Source organism: Calidris pugnax, unplaced genomic scaffold (genome assembly GCF_001431845.1).
Source record: "Calidris pugnax isolate Ruff unplaced genomic scaffold, ASM143184v1 scaffold8, whole genome shotgun sequence".
Lineage (NCBI taxonomy): Eukaryota > Metazoa > Chordata > Aves > Charadriiformes > Scolopacidae > Calidris > Calidris pugnax.
Window position 1 is genome coordinate 12,061,294 of NW_015090830.1, and position 18,293 is coordinate 12,079,586.

The 18,293-nt window shown below is 40.1% G+C and overlaps 1 protein-coding gene across 3 annotated transcripts; it reads left to right on the top strand.

Annotated features, from left to right (window-relative positions):
* The first annotated feature begins 10 nt into the window (after positions 1–10).
* LOC106887413 (chromosome unknown open reading frame, human C5orf22) lies at positions 11–18,255 on the top strand. 3 transcript variants are annotated; one of them, XM_014940915.1, is made up of 9 exons: positions 11–172; positions 2,592–2,737; positions 3,927–4,076; positions 6,255–6,711; positions 8,130–8,192; positions 10,319–10,440; positions 11,396–11,462; positions 12,054–12,193; positions 13,506–18,253. In XM_014940915.1, the coding sequence occupies exons 1-9, from the start codon at positions 74–76 to the stop codon at positions 13,636–13,638; spliced, it is 1,377 nt and encodes a 458-aa protein (XP_014796401.1). In that variant the 5' UTR covers positions 11–73; the 3' UTR covers positions 13,639–18,253. The 3 variants fall into 3 exon arrangements, with proteins under 3 accessions (XP_014796401.1, XP_014796403.1, XP_014796402.1); XM_014940917.1 differs by lacking the exon at positions 13,506–18,253 and adding an exon at positions 13,241–13,489; XM_014940916.1 differs by lacking the exon at positions 8,130–8,192 and having other exon boundaries at positions 13,506–18,255.
* The last annotated feature ends 38 nt before the right edge of the window (positions 18,256–18,293 follow it).

An 18,293-nucleotide genomic window follows, 5' to 3' on the forward strand; every position in this document is an offset into this window, starting at 1 on the left:
GGGCGGAAGCACCGCCCGCCGGGAAGGAAGAGAGGCGGCCGGGCCGAGCTTCACCCTGCCCGGCTGCCGCGGCATGAGCGGGCCGGGGACCGGCAGCGGGGAGCGGCCCCGCGGGAGCTGCCTGCGGACCTACCCGGCGCTGCCGGTGTGGGTGGTGGAGGATCACCAGGACGTGAGTGCCCGGCGCTGGGCGGCGGGGCCGGGCCGGGCCGGGTGGTGGAATGGGGAGTCCCCTTAGCCGTGCATGGGGAGTAGCTTCACCTGCTACTGTGTGGTTGGTTGTTAGTTTCTTTCTTTCTCCGCGGTGTGGAGGCTGAGTCTGGGAGGTGGAAGCGAAGGGATGTCCCCGGTGGATGCCCCTTCCCGCCCTGCAGCCGGGGTGTCCCCGCTCCCCGTCCCCATGGCCACACACAAACCCCACACCTGCCTGCCCTGCCCCTTCACTGCGGAAACAGAAATGAAGCTCAGGGATCAGGTGACCTCACTTTCCTCCCAGATTCAGCGATTCAAGTTAAATAGGGCTATGGTCAGATTCTGGCCTCTTTTCAACCAATTGTTGCACCTTTCCTTCCCCTTCTCTCCTTCCCCTTTCCTTCCCCTTTCCTTCCCCTTTCCTTCCCCTTTCCTTCCCCTTTCCTTCCCCTTTCCTTCCCCTTTCCTTCCCCTTTCTCTTCCCTCCTTTCCTTTTCTTTCTTTATTTTTCTTGTGGTTTAGTTTTTTTTATTCCTTCTTTGAGTCGGAGTTGCTCTAGTTCAAAGGCAATTAACATCTACATTACGCTGCTCTTAGAATTAGCTAGGTGTCAGCGCCGTGCTTGGAGACTCAACCCATACACAGTGTATGACATGTCAACAGCAAATTAGTAAATATAATTGCATCCTAACACACAGAGTGGCTGCCACTTGATATGAACTGTTAAATTTGGAAATTGACTTTTTTTTACTCAACTGATTAAGCAAGGGGGTGAAGAGAGAGTTGCTTTTGAACTTTCCATATGGTTTATCTGTAGTAGTGTAAGCTGAGGCCTCAGTCTGAAGTAAGCAGGTTCTTCACCCAGTGGTGCTGAGGCCTGCTGATTTCACTGGGGATTGCTGGGTCCTTGTAGATGTAAAAGTGAAAAATATTAATACTGTCAACGTCTTGCAAACAAAATTTTAGTGTAATAAAGTTTATCAAAGAAAATAATGTTCTGAACTTCTAAATAAATAGTGTAGCGGGTCATTTTTGCTAAGACTCATGTTATGCTGTGATAGTTGGCTTTCTGTGGCAACCAAGGACTAAGAGAATCACTGTGACAGGAGTACTGAGATAATGACTAGTAATGATTTGTCTTTGTTTTTCTGTTTCAGTCTCTATACTTCTGTTCTCAATTAACAAGGTCTATTCATAGTAAACATATATGCTGTGTTTTCAGTATATATGTGTATATGCGTTGGTCTGTCTTGCATAAAGCATATATGGCCTTCCATCCTAAAGTGTAAGAACTTCACAGAAACTTATATGGTCCTTTGCTGGCACTGATGTTCCTCTAGGGCAAGTATCGGTAGCTGCATCATACTTTGATTAATAATGACAGCTAGCGTAAAGGAAATTCTGTTCTTAATTCCAAAGCAGGAGAATTTACAAAGTTAGAGATCCTTGTTGCTTATGTCGTCTTCCACCCTCTCCTAGTCTCACAATTTGTAGTAACACTTACCTGAAGTGAAACTTTAATTGCAAAGATTGTAGGTTGTTAGGTAGGCCAGATTATTTCCTTTTGCCAAAGAAGTAAAAGTTGTGGATCATGGAACTCTTGTTGTTTTTAACCTTGTTCTATCAGCTGTTGCAGTAATATACATACAACTGCATATGTGGTGGGTAAACTGAGGAATTTATTACTAGACTGATGGAATACAGTCCAAATTTCAGCTGTCAATTGTGTTTTACAGTTATGCCCATGCAGTACACAGGATTCGTTATCTTAATTAGCTTTATGCCAAAAAATTATTTTGTTTCTGTTGTAATCTGGCGTGTAGTTTTTGTTGCCCTGTCCTTTTACAGTCTTCATGTTCCCTGTGTAATAGAGCTGTGATTCTCAGTCTTTGCTGGATTTGCTGGTACCTAAAGCAGTTACTGTCCCATAACTATGGGAGGGACTCCATGTACTGCAGTTCAGTGTAAGAGGTATCATCAATCAGCCATCAGTTTTCTTATTTTACCACCCTATATTATTGCACTTCAGTGGTTTTACTACACTATAAATTGATCCGTTGCCTCATGTCCTGTTTTTTCCACCTTTGAGGGAAGACCTTCAGCAGGGAATAAGGTAGTTAAGAAAGGTAGTCTCTTTATTGCAGCAACTAAATCATGTAGGGATTAGGAATTAAGCCCTTTTTTCAAGGGGAATAGGTTAAAAGATCAGCTACAGTTTAAATGATGGTGGGCCAGTTTTCACTCTCTGTCAGTTAACTATTAAAACACAAGTAATGGGATGTTTTTATCTCCACGGCACCCATACATGGTGAGGAAGCTTTAGTGTTTTTGCTGTTAAAGCCATTGCATTTTTCAGCTTACTGGTTAAAATGGAAATATTTTTATTCGTGTTGTTTTAGGTGCTGCCTTTCATCTATCGTGCCATTGGTTCAAAGCATCTTCCTGCCAGTAACATCAGCTTTGTTCATCTTGATTCCCATCCAGACCTTCTTATCCCTGTGAATATGCCTGCAGACACTGTTTTTGACAAAGAAGCTCTTTTTAGGTAAGTCCTGGGTACTACATCGGAATCCTTTATGTCTAGTTCCTGCTGACTTTGATTTATGGTGAATATTGGTATCACTGCATAGGACATATAAACAAAAGAGATGTAAGTCAGCCTCAAATTGTATATTCTGTTTTTTTACTTTTGCTGAAAACTTTTTTTTTTGATGAAAAAACTTATGTTTGTGTTTTTTGAATATGGGCAAATATTTAAATTGCATGTCAAGTTATTTAAGACTTAGAAATTTACTTTATTTAGTTTTCAATAGTATCTTTTGTTATTAGGCCAGTTAGTAGCTTTTCTGAGTAGCAGGACAGCACGCTGAGTGGATGCTGTATGTCTGAAGAGCTGTGGTTTTAAAACACCCTTTCTCTCTTCATACCAAAAAATTGACTTTGAGATTGAAGTAACATCTCGTATGTTGACGTGGTGAATATGTGAAGTTGAACAAGATTTTGCTGTTAAGATCATTAAGACCAATGTTTTCCCCCAACATCTTAGGTAGGTAACAAGCCACAGAGAGATCTTTGCTATTGTCTTTCTTTTCCCTTGTTACTGATTGCTTCAGTGTTATAGCGATTTACAGCTACGACAAGATGATGTAGTTGGTATGTAAGTAATTGTATCATGCTGCTCACAGTCAGTATTTTATTTTCTATGTTGAATGAATAAGAAGTTTTGTGGGCTATGTCATACGAAAAAATTGGATGTTGATAATCAGGAAGGTTGCTATTCTGTAGGTGCTAATCGACTCACCTTAATTACTGAGATTATATTTAAAATCTACTTAGAGCAGTGTACTGTAAAACATTCCCTTGAGATCTGTTTGAAATTATTTAGAGCAGTATTGATAATGCTCCTTGTTCTTTTTTCTGTGTGATCTATCAAGAGAAAAAGGACAACACATCGACAAAGTTTATAATCAAAAGTGCCATACTGAGAGTGAAGCTGATGGCACTCTGTAATCTTAACTTTTTGAAATTCCAATGAAGACAGCTTTAGTCTGGTCTGTTTTAGGAATAAAGTTTTCTCTCTTTTAGTTTCTTTGATGATGTAAACCTTACACAGATGACTAATTTCAGATGATTTGCGTGGGTGTTTTCAAGATGTAGGAGGTACTTGTTGTGTTCTTGGCCATTTTACAGGGAAAATAACAGTATTATCTCAAGTCTTTCTCAATTTTTTACAGTGAATTAAGTATTGAGAACTGGATTATGCCTGCTGTTTATGCTGGTCATATTTCTCAAGTTGTATGGCTTCACCCACCCTGGGCTCAACAGATCTCCGAAGGAAAACATGATTTTTTAATTGGAAAAGACATATCAACAACTACAATTAGGTAAATTTTCTGCTGTCATATGCTAATAATATAAAGGTGATCCTTATACCTTTCCATGGGTGGGGTTTTTTTTGTATTCTTGGATAAAGATGAAAATTTAATTTGTATTTTTGAGTTCCTTAGGACCTAATGCGATTGTTTGTGTCAGTGGGTACAGTTAAAATTGTGCCTTAGAATTACTTATTTAAAAAAGAATTTAGCTATTCACATTTCATTTCAGCTATCCAAGTTTTAAATAAGTTCTCTTCATTGCAGTCAAAATCTCAGAAAGCAGTAATTTTTAACAGAGGATTTGGGTAATAGAGGACAGCAATTAGATCCTCCTCGGTCCTCCCTTATCAGGACGAAACAAACGCGGTTCCCTCAGCTTCCCCTTCACGTGCTCCAGCCCTCTGAGCACCTTAGTGGCCCTTGTCCACTTTGTTGTCATCTCTCTTGTTCTGGACGCCCAGACTTGGGCAGAATGTGTCAAATGTGACCTCACTGGTGCTGAATAAGAGGAGAAATCTCTTCCCTTGCCCTGATAATTGATAAAGCTAGAACTCAACTGGATGAGCCCTCGGCAGCCCCATCTACCCTTCAAGTTAGTTCTCCTTCAATCAAATGTTTGACAAGAGATTTCTAGATGTCCCTTCCAATCTTAATCATTCTGTGATTCAAGTTCCTGTGACAGCTTCTCATAATTCTGTAGGATGCAGCCAATGACAATTTTGCATACACCGTATTCACTGCATTGTGATTTTATACAGCTTGAATGGAGATTTACAAATCATGTCTCTTCCCAGCATATCAGAATAAATCCTTTGAAGCAAGTATAACAGAAGACAGCAGAGCTTTGTTTTACCACCTAAGAACACAGAAACTCTACAATTCTGAATCTGAGGCCTAAAGTAAACCTAAATAAGACAAAAGCTAGTCATTTCAGTTACAGTTAACTGTGAGAACTAACAAACATATAGAAATACTTCGTGATGGCGGAATAGCTCTCCAACAGATCCTTTGGTTGCTTTAGCTTGAACAACATTTCAAGCTGCCTTTTGAAGATGGTCGTGTGTCTTTTCCTCAGGTTGTACGCTTACAAAAATAATGAAGAAAGGGAAAGACTCCTTAGAAATATGAACTTCCTAGAAGTTTTGTTGCCAACAGCTGGCTGGATAGGCAAGAGGTACCTCATTAACTGTCCCACTAAGGAAAATGCTGTAGCATGAGCTCATGTTGAATCCTGGAGAATTTCTGAGAATATTCCCTGTGAATGCCCCATCAACAAGATGAGGGTGTGATCCAAGCACTCACTTTAGCAGGCTTAGGATAATCCAGCCAAAAGATGGGGGGGAACTAAGCTTCAAATTTCTGCTGCTCATTAAATTATTTGTCTTTGTGGTTGGTTGATGATGATACCCTGTAATCCAATGAGACCTTAACACAAGTGAGTGGAAGTTCACACTTCTTCTTAAGCTTGTTTTTTAATCTGAATTTATGATGCTTAAGGTTTAATGTACTGAAATATGGCCTGAAAATAATATACTTTAAATTTTCACTGTAAGCGGAGTTTTCGGCATTATTTTTTGGTTGGTTGGTTGGTTTTAATTAGGTGAATTAAGCTGATACATAGCTGTTCGTCCTCGAGCTACCTGCTTTGCCTCACTTAGAACAGGGAATTGGTGGTAAAGTTAAATGCTACCCTATTAACTCATAATATTTTACTTTTACTAAATCAATATCCATGGGGTTTGGGGAAATTCTCAAACACAGCTGACAGAATTTTCCTTAAAAAATAGGCAATCCAAGACAAAATATCCGTAGCTTTGCAGTCTTATGTGCCATGATATTGACAATATCTTGTTAAATTCTGAGTGTTGTCTTTAAAATGCAATTCAATGACAAATTAATCTTAGTAGCACATAATGTAGAATCTTTTTCTTATGCATTAAAAACCTCATAGGGCTATTATAAAAAATATAGAGTGATTTTTAATATATTGATTCAGCAATGAAAAAGTCTAAAAAAGTCCACTTTAAAACCTGCAGATTAAAATGAATAATTTTGTGTACACAGTTTTATTGCTTTTGTTACCCATCAATCATCTAATCATTTGTCTTGGAATCCCTTAAGTGTACATGCATTCTCCTAAGCTCTTTGCAAAGATGTATATTAACTGTGATTTATTCTCAATTGCAGGGTTACAGGTACAGATCATTACTTTTTAAGTGATGGTCTTTATGTCCCCGCTGATCAGCTAGAAAACCAGAAGCCTTTAAATTTACACGTCATCCTCATCAATCCTACTGAAGCGTCAAACAGCCAGGAAGAAAACGGCGAAGTAACATCTGCTAAGAGACTGAAGCTACATACAGATGATACAGCAAGCACCACTTCTGCCTCTTCATCAGTGGCTCCTGGTGACCTTGAGCACAGCACCCCAAGTCTGAAGAAAAAGGGAGTACAAAATGCAAGTGCTCCGAACAAGGCAGAAACATTGACAGAGTGCTCAGCTTCAAGCTCTCTCAGTGAATGCCCGATAAGGGAAGTTGTTAAAGATGTCTGCCAAGTACTTCAGAAAGGGGATGCATATGTTTTAGACATTGACTTAGATTTTTTTTCAGTTAAAAATCCGTTCAAAGAAATGTACACACAGGTAAGCATGACAGCGGAGAGGCCTCGTACCATTCTGTCCTGGTTTCAGCTCAAAGGGTGAGCCAGCAGCTGTTGTCTCTGATGCCATGGCTCTGAGCTTGACTCTGCCTTCTTGATTCCACTTATAATTTGTTTGCACAGCAGAGGTGGCTCATCTGTGTAAAGTCATAAATATGTAGATCCTCAAAGCTGCAAAGTAGTTAGCAGCTTTTCCTTACTTAGAGAGGATTTCTAGAAACTAACTAATCTGCCCTGAAAATAGGGTGCGGCATTTAGGTTTACAAATTCTTCTGCAGTATCCTGACTGCTTTTAGCATTTAAATCTCTCTTTAACACTGTTTTAAGTTCAGCCTGTGCTGGAGAACATCTGACATCTTTGAGTTTCAGCTAGACTGCTGCTTCCTTGTTCACCGTAAGGAAGTGAATATGGTGTCCCTGACCTCTGTTAGCTTCTGATGTGCAGTATTTAGGATGACAGTATCTTCAGACAGGGTGCAATGTCACTTGTTCTGAATCACAGAGACGTGTACAACAAAGAGGGAGCACCGTGGGGGTCTTGCCATATAAGAATAAAATTTAATACCTCTCTTAGGTAAAATACATCCCGAGTAAAATAATGGAGGAGTTTGGGGTGGGTTTTTTTGTTCGGTTGTTTTTTCTGGGGGGTTGGTGGTGTAGGTTTTCTTCTTTTGGTGGATTTTTTGTGCTTTTTTTTTTGCTTTGTGCTATGATAGGTCCTCAGTTCCAGGAACAGCTTTCAGAAGTGGGCTTATGCAGAGCATCCAGTGTAGGTTTTTTTTAATATAACGGTTTCATTTGCAGTTAGTATTTCTTAACTAGGTTCCCTCTAATGTAAATTAAGATAATTCCATCCAAAAATTTTCACAAGTTAAGACTTGAAATGCAACAGTACAAGGACAAGATGAAATGAAAATATGAATATTATCAAGGAGTAGGGCTGACAAGCCCCTGTAACAGTTTACTTGTGAATTTGGCTAACCAGCCTGAAGCCTTTACCTGTCTGGTTTTCATTTACAATCATACTCTCCTGTTGGTGTTGTCTGCCTAAATCTACTATCTCAGTTTTACTCAGCATCTCATTAGGACCATAGTTCAGCAAAATGTATATTTAATTTCAGAGACTCTTTTAGCTAACAGACTGTATATATTTAGCTTTTAAAGCTGTGTTTTTGAAGTCATGTTTAAAGTTAAGCAATTGCGAAATGTTTGGCTGAGGCAGTGAAGTATTAGTTCCTGAAGCTTCACAGTCTCCTCCTCGCCTGCATTTATAGAAAGCTGTCTGCAGTACGAGAGTAGAGGAGTGATCTGAGTGACCAGATTCTTTTTTTGAAGGAGGGGGGCTTTGAGGATTTTGTGTCTCATTCAAAGAGCCTAATTTTTTTCCTCTCTCTTTCAAAGACAGAGTATGAGCTTTTGCAAGAGTTGTACAATTTCAAGAAGCCTCATAGAAATGCAACAGAGGTATGGTGCTTCCTTGTGGGATGCATGAGGGAATGGATCTTTTGATTTACCCAATAAAAATGAGTTACAACAAGGAAGGAACCTATGAAAGGTGCTTAGTGAAGTGGTCTCCAATTAAGCTATGCGGCGTGCTGAATGCTAATCAGCAGCATCTTAAGAGTTCTTTCCTATTAAATGTTTTGGTTAAATGTGTGAACTGCATAAATATTTAGCATGAGTGTGAAAATTAATTTCTGTAAGCAAGTGGTAATTGACAAGGAAGAAATTAAAACATAGTAAGTAATCTGCAATCTTGTTCTTTTTATGACTCAACAGGGCTTTGGTTTGGGTTTTTTTTTTTTGCTCAGGCTTTTTTTGGAGGGTTGCGTTTGGTTTTTTTTTCATTCCCTCCAGGCTCCCCTCTTCTTTGCTATAGCTCAATGCCTAACTGGTATTTCACCTATTTATTTAGATGTGGAAAGGCCAGTATTATACCACTGTAATCTACTTTTTGTTATATGCATTGTGTGCTTCTGAGTTATGGAAGTGTAAGCTGCCAAAATAGTCATTCAGCCCTGAGCCCAAACCATGGAGATGCCCATGTTAATGGTCATTGTACCAAGTAATTTCTAACCAAGATCTTACCTTTGCTTTTGTAATCTCATCTGAACACTAGTGCAGAGAGATTCAACACATACAATTATCACACATTAATGAATCCTAATTAATATGTGTGTATACAGAAATGGAGATATGTGGAACATTGTCAAACTGATTTTCATGTTTCATAGTCAATCAGCAATAAAAACAGTTACCTATTTAAAAGGTAGCTAAATGTGAAAGGGGTAAACATTTCTGATTTAAGTTCCAAATAAGTTTCAGAGCATAAGTTATTTACAAATGCCAGCAAGTTTATAGGAGTAATGGATAAGCATAGAACTGAGCAAGGCAAGATCAGATTCATGGATGGGTTTATAGTGAGATGGTCAATTTAAAGGATTTGAAGGTAGTGAACTAGTAAACCTTGTGTTTTTCAAAGTCAGAAAATATCCTCCATGTCTAGTCTTTTAAAATCTGTTTTCCTAGTTCCAGAGTACATTTGATGCACATTTCTATCATGCTACAAGATAACAGTGTGTTCCTTGGGGTTTTTTTGGTTGGTTTTGTTTTTGAAGTAGTATAGAGGGGTCTTTAAGGTTAGTTCCTGGTGCTGCTTGGAAAAGTATCTTATTCGTACCTCAGGATCGTAAGGTTGTACTTTATGAATGGTTGATACCCTCAGCTCCTCTTAAAAATTAGCCCAAAGCTGACATAATTGGCCAAAAGAAGCAGCATCTGTTATATGATACAGCCAGCAGAATCCCAAGGGAATTGTTATGCTTTTAATTGTTATTCATCTATTCCAATGTGCCTTTTCATAATTTCCCTTCATGCGCCACTACACTGAGCATTTTCAATACCAACTATGCCAAGCCTTGCTTTTCATTTCACATGTTATGTAGGATCTCTTTCTGCCATTGTGTGCATGCACAACTGTATTCATGCATGTAGCATCACTCCAAGAGGATTGCCTCTTAGGTGTTCTGAACTTTTTAAGGAAGGACATAAAACTTTACGGGATCAGAGCGATAACTGACATTTTAAATTAATTCCATGTTTTTTTTCACACACACTGAGTTGACACAGTCTCAAAGCATCAAACAACCCATTTTGTTCTGGTTTTCTGAAAATGCATTTGACTTAATAATACTCCCTTTTAAAAAAACTTACAAAATTAAGTTATCTTTTTGTTATAAAAATGTAAAGCTTGTACTCATCTGAGTGTTTCACTGCTATAGAAGATAATCCAACAGTTAGTCACACACAGTTTCTTTGCTGTCACAGATGGATTCTACCAGCATGTGCATGTGGCTTTTTTCATTTGTTTTAGGAAAGACAGAGTAAAGAGAGGTGACTTATCTGAAAGTATAACCGCTTCTGCAGGCATCTATTCTGACCCTCTTGAAAAGATGTTCTGTACTAATGAATGAGTTGTTTCTGATTCAAATTCCAGTAGATCAGTCATTTCAGAATTTAAATCACAGGGTAAACCATGACATTGTTACCTCTTTTTTTCCTAACATATTTTTGCATCTGTTTATTTAAAGGAGGGCTTGCTGGATTGTGTTGAAAACCGTGTTCATCAGCTAGAAGATCTGGAAGCAGCATTTGCAGATTTGTGTGACAATGATGACGAAGAGACCCTGCAGAAGTGGGCTGCGTATCCTGGGTAGGAGATTTCTAAATGGTTCAAAGTGCAAACAGTCGTTTGGGAACTGATTATCCCAGCACTATGCTAACAGAAAAGGAGAGAAGCTGGGTAGGATCTGTGCAAGGCTACCATTTTTCCTTTAGTCCTAGAGGAGGAGTCAGACAAAACAAAATGCAGTCTGCTGCCTTCAGTGGCATAATAAGCCTTCCAAGATCAGCCTTGTACACCTTCATGCAAATTGTGTTGCCTGTGGAGGAAGGCAGATTTGATAACTAAAAATGTAGTGATCTTTGTGTAGCAGAGCTCTCAAAAAAGCAACAAACTACAGAGGATGTGCAGAAGGACTTTTATGATGGTCCCAAAGGCTCTGCTTTCTGTGGGAAAAATGGAAGTGAATGAAAGGCTCTATCTGAGCAAGAGTGTCTGCAAAACGTCTCTCTATGCTTTTAAACTAAATTTTTTAGCTGAAAACAAACAGCAAAAGTCTCAGCTTTCCCTTGATAGGAAAAGCACTCATTTTCCTCATCAGATGCAGCCATTACTGCCAGACCTCTGTAACAGTGATCACAAGCATTTCTTATTAAGTTCATACAACTTTGAGCTACAACAGCTCTTCTCCAGGTGTGACCTAAAAGGAGTGCAAAGAGGTCTTGTCAGAGGAAGGTGTAAGTATAGGGGCTTGCTAAGAAAGACCTGGTGAAAGAGTATGATGGTACTGATAATTTCCATTTTTCTGAGGTGCAAGATGCCACACAGGCGTGCTGTGGTTTTGAGGGGCAAATTTCATTTTCAGATCTTAGTCCATGATAACTTCTACTTTCTTCTTCTGACTTTCTCTATTGCCTGGGGTTTTTTCGGTTGTTTTTTTTTTTTGGTTCGGTTGGTTGGTTGGTTGGTTGGTTTTTTGCCACTTAAGGTAAATATATGTTTCAAATTGTTTCTGTAACAAGTTTTGGGTTTGTTTTAACTCCAGAATGAAGCCACTTGTTCAACTAGTTCACAGTTTGAAAACCAGGATGGAAAGCCCAGACTATGAAATGGTAGGTGACTAAGTAAAAGAGCATAAAGTATATAGATTTCAAAAGCATAGCTTCAACAGGGAGGGAAGAGATCATGCTTCATTTCAGACTTGCTTCTTGATTCAAGACTTTGTGAGATTTTGGTAATTTTCCCTTTTTTGTGTGTGTGTCTTATTGCTCAGGCCAGCTTTTCTTTTTAAAGCTTCTAAAATTCTACTCATCTGTATTTAGGCGACATTAATGTGATCTTTCAGAACTGTGACATCTCAGGCTACTTCCTGTGAAGGAAGGTTTCATTTCACCAGGGTCTGTTGATACACTTTATAGAACTTAAACTTAAGGTACCTATTGGTAAAATAGCAGACCTATCATCTTCAAGGGCTGTAGCGTACTCTAAATTTGTAAGAGGGGTACAGTGCACCGGAGATGATGAAACAATCCAAACAACTTCTTTTTGCTTAAAGAACAACTTGGGGAAAACCAGCTCTTACTGCCTGAAGAGGTGTAAGTTACCTACTGGGCTAGAGATAGGATCTTAGAGACTTTTCACACAGATAAGCTTTATCAATAATTCATCGACAGAACTTAAATCTCTGTTTAATTTACATGTAGGTGCATCAGGCAGGTCTGACCTGTGACTATATGGAGCTTCCCCACCACGTTAGCACTGAAGAGGAGATCGAAGGCCTCATACAATCCATTAAAGTGCTACTAAAAGATATGCCGAAGCCCACGCTTGTGACAGTTGCTCGGTAAGACTGTGCTGACAAAGCTATATGATCCTATCAATATAGCACTGCTTGTCATATCTTAGGTTCTGTCTTAAAGTGGAAGCCGTACAGTGTAGTGAAAATTGACATTTGCAAATGTTGCTCGTAAGGCAGTGATGGTGTCTGCACAGCTGAGGGAAGGTTTTGTGCTGATGGCCGGTTTCACTGGGCGTTAGGGTAGCTAGCACAGATTGCAAAAGCAGTGCAAACGTGATGGCTTAATGAGCTTCAGCACAGGCTATATAAAGCCTGTGATGAGGCCTTCTGTGTGTGAGATTGATAGCTGTCACTGGGTTTCATACACCTCCACTACTATTATTACTTGTGCTGATTACAGCAAAGCTAGCTTGGAGAAACCTGCCTTACTTTCTTGTTCCAGGGCTCGTTGTACCACAGATAGGATTTCTGTTTTCAGTGGAACTTCTGATGGAAGTGGTTTTCATCTAATAGGCTGAAAGGGATTTATATTCTAGAAAGCTCTAGGAAAGCTTTGTATGGGATAAAAGTTATGCTTCCGGGACTGCAAGGGTCTTATTTGGGAGAACAGGATGGAGTTTGAGGCCAGGGACCTGGGAGAACCAGGAATCTGTCTTGGAGACCACAGTGTATCTGTTGACAAATTCTTGTAATTTAATCCCTTCAACAATACTAAGTGTGCCCTGAAAGGGCAGGCAATAACAGCAGAAGCTGACATGAAATTGTTTTTATCAACAAGAAAGAGTATGGCTAATACATAAAATAAAAGCTGTATTTCCTGTGCCAGCTGCAGAGTTATTATCCACTGTTGCAGAGAAAATACAGAATCACTTTTGTAGATCTTGGCAGATGTAAAATCCAAGTGTTAGCTCTGCTTTTTTACTAGTATCTGTTTGCCGTTCATTAATAGATACTGTAAATAATGTTATATTGTTGTGAGATTTCTTTTTCAAGTTTTCCTACCTATTTTAGCAGTAGCACTTTTATTTTTCAATCTTAACTTTCCACCGGTCCTTTTGCTTGAACTTTGACTGCCAACATGTTTTGTTTCAGAGTCAGGAAGAGAGTAAAATTGGAAGGATGAATAGGTCACATTCCTAATCTGCTTCAGACTTTTTACTCAACCTCAGGCCAACTGCTACCATTGAAAGTAGCAAGGAGAAGCCCAGTGCTATGCTTTGAAGAGATACGGGGAGGCAGAACTCATCACAGTTTGAAAGTAGCTTCAGCCTAGACACTGAGCATTACAAGAATACAAAATGTGGTGATGGTGGCGGTATTTGTACTCTCTTATGCTTTTTTCAATTCCTTGTTACAGATCAAGTTTGGATGACTATTGCCCTTCAGAGCAGGTTGACATCATTCAAGAAAAGGTTCTCAATTTACTAGGTTCAGTGTATGGCACTCTGGACGTGCACTTAGATTATTCAAGCACCGCATCTTCTTTGTGACCTTTCTTCATGTATTGCCCTCTGATGCAGTGGATTAATTTAAATTGCATATTGGCTGTGCTTACAAGAGGAAAAATACTGTTATTTCAGCAGGTGGCACTAGAACCCAAGCTGAGCAAGAGCTGGTTTGGAGTTGTGTTTCTTTCTCCAAGTCTACTGCATCTGAACTGTTTGAACTATTTGCATCTGAACCTGTTTGGCTTTGTTCATATTAGTTCTGTGATTATTATTTTTACTCTCTTGCTTCTTAAAATTGATGCAAGAGAAACTATTTTTTGTCCATAAAATTATTTTTTCACTTTAAGTGTCTGTAAAAAAAAAATATTGTATATATAACTTCTTAAAATAAACTGATTTCTTTTATGTAATTAAACTTTTTTTGATGGAGTTTGGTGAGTAACAGACATGTACCGGAGCGCATTGTACCTTTTAAAAAATTATCCCAATAATGCCATTAAGATATTAGGTATGCATAGTGATCTTTCTTAACTGCTGTGCTCAGATGACCAGGTATCTCTCTTATCATTTCTCTAGAGCAGTTTATGGCTTCTGCTCCATCCACAGAATATAATTTATATTTATAATCTATTGCATTAATATTGTGTTATTTTGCCTTAGAGTATTTCATTGGTGACTCAGATAATACCTCTAATGTAAAACACTGGCTTGATATTTTGATTTTTACATATTTTTGAGGATAAAAAGTATGCTTGCATGTGCATGCTTTTATCTGTTGAATCCTGTAAGGAGTTGAATTGATGTTTTCTTCAGAAAGAAAGATTTAACTTCACTGAAGTCAGCAGCAAAACCTTCTGTACCAGGTTTTCACTCATTTCAATATTGCTATTCAGAAAATAACAGGTTTAGAACCATTTAATTTAGAAAGCAATTTGGTTCTAGAGAAAACTGCTACTTCCAGAGGGGAAAAAAATAAAACCACCCAGGCTGTTTTCATTAGTCTGTAATACGTCCCCTCCTTCACCCCGTGTCAGGGCCCTGGGGCAATGGCAGCCCTCGCTGACCTGGCTTCGTTCCATGTGTTTGCCCAGTGATCCCTGGGCTGCTGATGGGACCTGCCGCTGTCACCATCTGTCCCTGCTCTCCAGCCTGGGTGCCGTGGGGTCTGGCCATCAGGCTGCACAGTCTCAGTTCATTAAATTGGCTGCACGAGCTGAGTGGGAAGAGTGAGCCCTTAGGCCCCACTGGGGCTTAGGGCAGTCCCTCTATTCTCAGGTGGCTTCGCGAGAGCCTCAGTTGGCCAGGCAGAACTGTGCTATCCCATCCAGAGCACTTCTTTCTCTGGGGCTAATGTAACTCTCCACAGCACAGGAGTAGACCCAACGGGCTCTTTTTTATTCACTACAACCTTATTCAAAGCCCAGCAAAGAGCATCTCTTTCTTTAAAAAAAAAAAAAAAATCTTTACACAACCAGTACGTGATCTGACTCCAGTTCGTTTCTGTATGCAATATATGGCTGTTTATAATTTATGAAGTATTAAGGAACTTGGATGCAAGGCTAATCACGTCTGTGTGACAGAAGACAAAAGCAAAAAGAAAAGAGGTCCATGGTCATGGCATTTATTCTACTGGAAGAAATATTTTAAAATAATTACATTATTGCAATCTATAATATAGTCATTTATATCAACAGCAGAAGTAGTGAAAAGCTGTAAAAGTGCACAAAGTCTCTGTAGAGCAAATACTAATGTTAATGAATGAGCTTAACTATTTCAGAAGAAATTACAAGCAAAATTTATTTGTAATAAAAGACACTATTCTAGGTGATATTTTTCTTTTTCCCATTTCAGTTTCATTCCCAAATGACCAATTGACTGACAGGTCAATCTCAAAGAGTTACAGTAAATGGGGTTATGTCAGGCTGGGGGCCAGTCACCAGTGGGGTTCCGCAGGGCTCAGTGCTCTTTAATGTTTTTATAAATGACCTGCACACAGGAATCAAATGTACATTGAGTAAGATTGCTGATGATACTAAGTTAGGAGGAGCTGTGGACTCCCTCAAGGGTAGAGAGACCTTACAGAGAGGTCTGGATAGACTAGAGAGCTGGGAAATCACAAACCGTATGAAATCTAACAAGAGCAAGTGCAGGATTCTCCACCTGGGACAGGATAGTCCTGGTTATATGTAAAAAACTGGGGAATGAAAGGCTGGAGAGCAGCCCTGTGGAAAGAGATCTGGGGGTCTGGGTTGATGGCAAGTTGAATGAGTCAACAGTGTGCCCTGGCAGCCAACCGTGTCCTGGGGTGCATCAAGCACAGCATATCTAGTTGGTTGAGGGAGGTGGTTGTCCCATTTTATATTGCAATAATGCAGCCCCACCTTGAGCACTGTGTGCAGTTTTGGGCGCCTCAATGTAAGAAGGACATCGGACTATGACAGTATGGCCAGAGGAAGGCAACCAACATGGTGAAACGCCTCAAGGACAAGACTCACAAGGAGCAGCTGGGGTCACGGGTTGTTCAGCCTGGAGAAGGCTGAAGGGTGACCTCATTGCAGTCTGCAACTTCGTCAAGGGGCGCAGCAGAGGGGGAGATGCTGATCTCCTGTCTCTGGTCACCAGAGATAAGATACAAGGAAATGTCAGGGGAAGTTCAGATTGGACATTAGAAGAAGGTTCTTCACTGACAGGGTGGTAGGTCACTGGAAGGGGCTCCCCATGGAAGTGGTCATGGCACCAATTCTGTCAGAGTTCAAGGAGCATTTGGACGATGCTCTTAGTCAAATTGTTTCGTTTTCGGTAGTTCTGTGAGGAGCAGGGAGTTGGACTCAATGATCCTTATGGGTCCCTTCCAGCTTGAGGTATTCCATGGCTCTATGACTCTTATGTGTCTGTGAAGCATGCAAAACCTTCTTTCCTAATGTTTCCCCAGTTTCTAACCCCACCACAGCACAAGTAGCAAGACCAGGATGAGATATCTGTGGCACCCATCTCCCCACGATGTGTCCTCAACTGCTGGGTAGAGAGAGAAATGAGTTTAGTCTCTGAAGGTGGTTCCTGTTCTCTATATAGAAAGATGAACCATTTGGGAGTCAGGAATAAATCACTGTGTAATAGCAAGTTGAGTATCAAGAACGTTTCCCTCTTTGGAGCAATTTTACCAACTACTGGCACTTTTGGCTTGCTTTTCTTTCACAGCCTAAAGGGACACACATTACTAAAAACACTTAAAACGAGAAGAAATCTATAGTCAAGGTCTGGAAGGAGATCAAGAAAGGGCAAAGCAAGTGTCTTTGAATTACTCTGTTGTAGAATTTTTAGATAACGTAGAAATTTGAGACATTCGTAATAGCTTCCTAAGAGTTAAAAAAGCTTTCAAAATGAAGCTATTAGATATTAAAATTTCTTCCTAATGGAAAAAACCCTTTAATTTCAATCTTTAGCTGATCCTAGTCTAATGAAGGGCACTGGACCAGGCTGGTCCTCCTCCTCAGATCTGATGGGGGAACCTGTGAGGACAAGAAGGGTTCTTCAGCAGCTGGTACCTCCTGTGATAGTATTAGAGTCCAGGCAGAGCACTTCTAGGGCATTTCTAAGCATATTGTGCAGTTTGTAACCCTCCCATCTGCTGTCTTCAGGTCAGAAGCATGAAGGAAGGCCAAGAAGACAAAATTAACAGTGTTTGTACTCGCCTTTCTTGTCTGAGACTGGATGGTAAATGAATTTGGCTGTACCAAAAAATTCTACTTGAAATTTCTGCCATTTATGTCCTTCCTCCTACATAGCCACTAGGAAGATGAAAGTTCATTGCTGACATGTTATAAAAAAATTTACAGCCAGACTTGCCTTTTCAGAGATCAAATATTTTCCTTGCTGGGGAAACAGCTTCCTGCTTGAATGGAGTACATTCATTTCTCTCTGCAGTCAGCACTGCGCTAATTTCTACTCTCAGAAGCACCCGTCAGTAGGACAAGATAACTCTTATACCCATGAAAATTACATTTCTCTAATAAGGGATGAGTGCAAGGTCTCTGAGCAGCCTGAAATTCATATTAGAAAATGGTGTACAGACGAATTAATTTTGAAGATGCTGTGGTAAATTAATAGGCAGGCTGTTGACCTGGAGAGAAAGGATTAGTTCTTCATTTTTTCCCAAAGAGGAGAGAGGGAAGGGAAACTCAGAGCTCATGTCCAGCCTGGAAGCAGGCATCCAGGAAGGCAACCACCCAGAAAGAGGACAGAACCGGTGAGAAGCGGGTGCTGCTGAGCATCTTCCTGCCTGTGCTTCTGGCTGAAAAGACTTACTGTGATTCATCTGGAATGGGCTGAATTTATGAACCAGCGTACTCTCCTCCGGCAGACGCTCTAACCCAAAATTAAAGCCTAGATGAAGCTCCACTTCAGATTCATAGTTGCCTGTGTTAGTGCGTCTGTTTATACCACAGTTTCCCACAAATATAATTTAATGTTTCCTTCACTTCTCGTGTGGCTATTTGTCTTTATTGTGGACTGCAACCAGCCACCTTCAGGTGGGGTTGATTTTTGCTGATACGATTGTGCAATAACCAGCTCACAGGGCTTTGGAGGAAAGATGGGAAAGCAAACAAAAGCCTTCCCAAGAACCTCTCTGACCACAGCATTGATGAAAAAGTGCCTGGTTTATCACCTATTGAATTCAGGCTGGGGGGGGGGGGGGA